At 47.3% G+C, this 3612-nt stretch overlaps 1 protein-coding gene across 1 annotated transcript in view; it reads right to left on the reverse strand.

The window, feature by feature from the left end:
* Positions 1–410: 410 nt before the first annotated feature.
* armh3 (armadillo like helical domain containing 3) overlaps positions 411–3612 on the reverse strand; it is a gene marked incomplete at its 3' end in the record, with an annotated part of 18564 nt that continues 15362 nt past the window's right edge. The window contains 4 exon segments of the mRNA XM_042314452.1: positions 411–504; positions 1706–1781; positions 2002–2048; positions 2235–2295. Of these exon segments, the coding sequence (XP_042170386.1) occupies positions 411–504; positions 1706–1781; positions 2002–2048; positions 2235–2295 (278 nt within the window).

The following is a 3612-nucleotide window of genomic DNA, read 5'->3' on the forward strand; positions in this document are numbered from 1 at the left end:
GAACTAAAGGAGTGGAGGGGAACTAAAGGAGTGGAGGGGAACTAAAGGAGTGAAGGGGAACTAAAGGAGTGAAGGGGAACTAAAGGAGTGAAGGGGAACTAAAGGAGTGGAGGGGAACTAAAGGAGTGGAGGGGAACTAAAGGACTGGAGGGGAACTAAAGGAGTGGAGGGGAACTAAAGGAGTGGAGGGGTCTTGGTTGACTCTGGCCAACCGTTCCATTTTCCAGAATTACCCCAATAACAGAAAACAGGAAAGATTTAAAAAATAGTAACTACATCAATTTAAACACTAGTGATTATTACTACTAATAAAGGTTTCATTTCATGCATTCAGTCAATAATTCATCTGTAAATGTCATTCGTTCATGGAACAAGGTGGACCCAGAGTCCGGACCAATCATGTTACTCACTGTCCATAGAGAGCGGGGTTGTGCCAAGCGGCGTTGTGGGAGTGGTCGGAACAGGGGTGATGGGTGTGGTCGGGATGTCAATCTCTGGGTGACTCTGTTGATTGACAGGTGACAGAGCAAATGAGTGAGGAGAAGAAAGAGAGGTAGAGGAGGCAGACAGAGAGATAGTGGGATTAGAGGGAGAGAGAACACATTACTTTCAAGGAAAGCTGAGCAGATGAAACCAGAACAAAGACAATTCCCCCTATTTGTTCTCCTCTCCTCCTCCTCCAATCAGCGTCAGGTCATTCTATACAACACTATCAGACATCAGAGATGCTGGCATCTGATAGAACTAAAAGAACTTTAGAAAAAGAACCAATTACCCCTCCCCCTTCTTTATCTCCGCCCTCACCCCCTCTCTCTATACCTCCCACCCTCACCCCCTCTCTGCCTTCCACCCTCACTCTCCCCCTCTCTCGCTCTCTCTCTGCCTCCCTCACTCACACCCTCTCTCTCTGCCTCTCGCCCTCACCCTATCTGTCCGCCTCCCTCCCTCACCCTCTCTGTCCGCCTCCCTCCCTCACCCTCTCTGTCCGCCTCCCTCCCTCACCCTCTCTGTCCGCCTCCCTCCCTCACCCTCTCTGTCCGCCTCCCTCCCTCACCCTCTCTGTCCGCCTCCCTCCCTCACCCTCTCTGTCCGCCTCCTCCCAAGCGGAGGAAGGAGACAATCAACTTCTTTGCCTCAAAGCCAAAATGTATTTTTTAAATAGAATACATTTTGTTTCTATAAATAGTAGTTTAACTTCACCTGAGCGAAAACAGGAGAAAATAGAAAAAAAGGTAAAGTAGAAGAAAAAGTTGTTTCTAGCGACAGTAGTAGTAGTTTTGTTTCTAGCGACAGTAGAAGTAGTTTTGTTTCTAGCGACAGTAGAAGTAGTTTTGTTCCTAGCGACAGTAGTAGTAGTTTTGTTTCTAGCGACAGTAGAAGTAGTTTTGTTTCTAGCGACAGTAGAAGTAGTTTTGTTTCTAGCGACAGTAGTAGTAGTTTTGTTCCTAGCGACAGTAGTAGTAGTTTTGTTCCTAGCGACAGTAGAAGTAGTTTTGTTCCTAGCGACAGTAGAAATAGTTTTGTTCCTAGCGACAGTAAAAGTAGTTTTGTTCCTAGCGACAGTAGAATTAGTTTTGTTCCTAGCGACAGCAGAAGTAGTTTTGTTCCTAGCGACAGTAGAAATAGTTTTGTTCCAAGTAGTTTTGTTCCTAGCGACAGTTGAAGTAGTTTTGTTCCTAGCGACAGTTGAAGTAGTCTAAGTCACCTGAGCGAGAACAGTGATGAAGTTGCGGTTGAGGTGCACGGCCTCGTAGAGCGCCAGCAGAATCGCCTCATTGGTCCTGGGGGAGGTCAGAGAGGGGTCAAAATGTCAATATCAGCCAATTAGAACAATGGTTCCAGATTGTATTTGTGACATCACACTGACTAAGGGACCAAAGAGGTCCCGATCACCCTGCATGGATGAAATTGTCCTATAGACACTGAACTACAGTCAGGTCTGTGTTTTTCACCTACTAGATCTGTGGCTAAGGGCAACTTCTACTCTAAGCATGTACTTACTGTACTGAGAGCTTCTCATCTGCATCTGCAATGAACATACTGCCCACCTGTGGACAAGACAGGAATTACAATGAGAGAATGTTGACAAAATTGACAGTTGTTTAGGAGAAGGATTAGTTGTTGCGGTGTGTTGGTGGGTCACATAGATCATTAGACTAGACATAATCTGTGTCTGGGGAAAGTGGCCCAATATGTTGTACTATATTTCATTGTAGGATCAGATGTGTTCTTACCATACTGGTGAGTGTAGAGAAGAACCCTCCATGGTTCTCCTCCTCTTTGTCTTTGTACTGTCTGGAGACACAGACACAGGGAGAGAACATGACAATCAACATAAATGTCTGCCCTGGGGTTATGAGTATATGAATGTATGAACATGAAATATCTCCTCATCTGTTACTTTAATGTGATCTGTCTCTGTCTTCCTGTCTCTAAGCAGACAGACGGCTGTTCCTGTTTCTAAGCAGACAGACGGCTCTTCCTGTTTCTAAGCAGACAGACGGCACTTCCTGTTTCTAAGCAGACAGACAGCTCTTCCTGTCTCTAAGCAGACAGACAGCTCTTCCTGTTTCTAAGCAGACAGACAGCTCTTCCTGTTTCTAAGCAGACAGACAGCTCTTCCTGTCTCTAAGCAGACAGACGGCTCTTCCTGTTTCTAAGCAGACAGACAGCTCTTCCTGTTTCTAAGCAGACAGACAGCTCTTCCTGTTTCTAAGCAGACAGACAGCTCTTCCTGTTTCTAAGCAGACAGACGGCTCTTCCTGTTTCTAAGCAGACAGACGGCTCTTCCTGTCTCTAAGCAGACAGACGGCTCTTCCTGTCTCTAAGCAGACAGACGGCTCTTCCTGTCTCTAAGCAGACAGACGGCACTTCCTGTCTCTAAGCAGACAGACGGCTCTTCCTGTCTCTAAGCAGACAGACGGCTCTTCCTGTCTCTAAGCAGACAGACGGCTCTTCCTGTCTCTAAGCAGACAGACGGCTCTTCCTGTTTCTAAGCAGACAGACGGCTCTTCCTGTCTCTAAGCAGACAGACGGCTCTTCCTGTCTCTAAGCAGACAGACGGCTCTTCCTGTCTCTAAGCAGACAGACGGCTCTTCCTGTCTCTAAGCAGACAGCTCTTCCTTCCTGTCTCTAAGCAGACAGACGGCTCTTCCTGTCTCTAAGCAGACAGACGGCTCTTCCTGTCTCTAAGCAGACAGACGGCTCTTCCTGTCTCTAAGCAGACAGACGGCTCTTCCTGTCTCTAAGCAGACAGACGGCTCTTCCTGTCTCTAAGCAGACAGACGGCTCTTCCTGTCTCTAAGCAGACAGACGGCTCTTCCTGTCTCTAAGCAGACAGACGGCTCTTCCTGTCTCTAAGCAGACAGACAGCTCTTCCTGTCTCTAAGCAGACAGACAGCTCTTCCTGTCTCTAAGCAGACAGACAGCTCTTCCTGTTTCTAAGCAGACAGACAGCTCTTCCTGTCTCTAAGCAGACAGACAGACAGACAGACAGCTCTTCCTGTCTCTAAGCAGACAGACAGCTCTTCCTGTCTCTAAGCAGACAGACAGCTCTTCCTGTTTCTAAGCAGACAGACAGCTCTTCCTGTCTCTAAGCAGACAGACAGCTCT

The sequence above is a fragment of the Oncorhynchus tshawytscha genome, unplaced genomic scaffold, assembly GCF_018296145.1.
Source record: "Oncorhynchus tshawytscha isolate Ot180627B unplaced genomic scaffold, Otsh_v2.0 Un_contig_7510_pilon_pilon, whole genome shotgun sequence".
Lineage (NCBI taxonomy): Eukaryota > Metazoa > Chordata > Actinopteri > Salmoniformes > Salmonidae > Oncorhynchus > Oncorhynchus tshawytscha.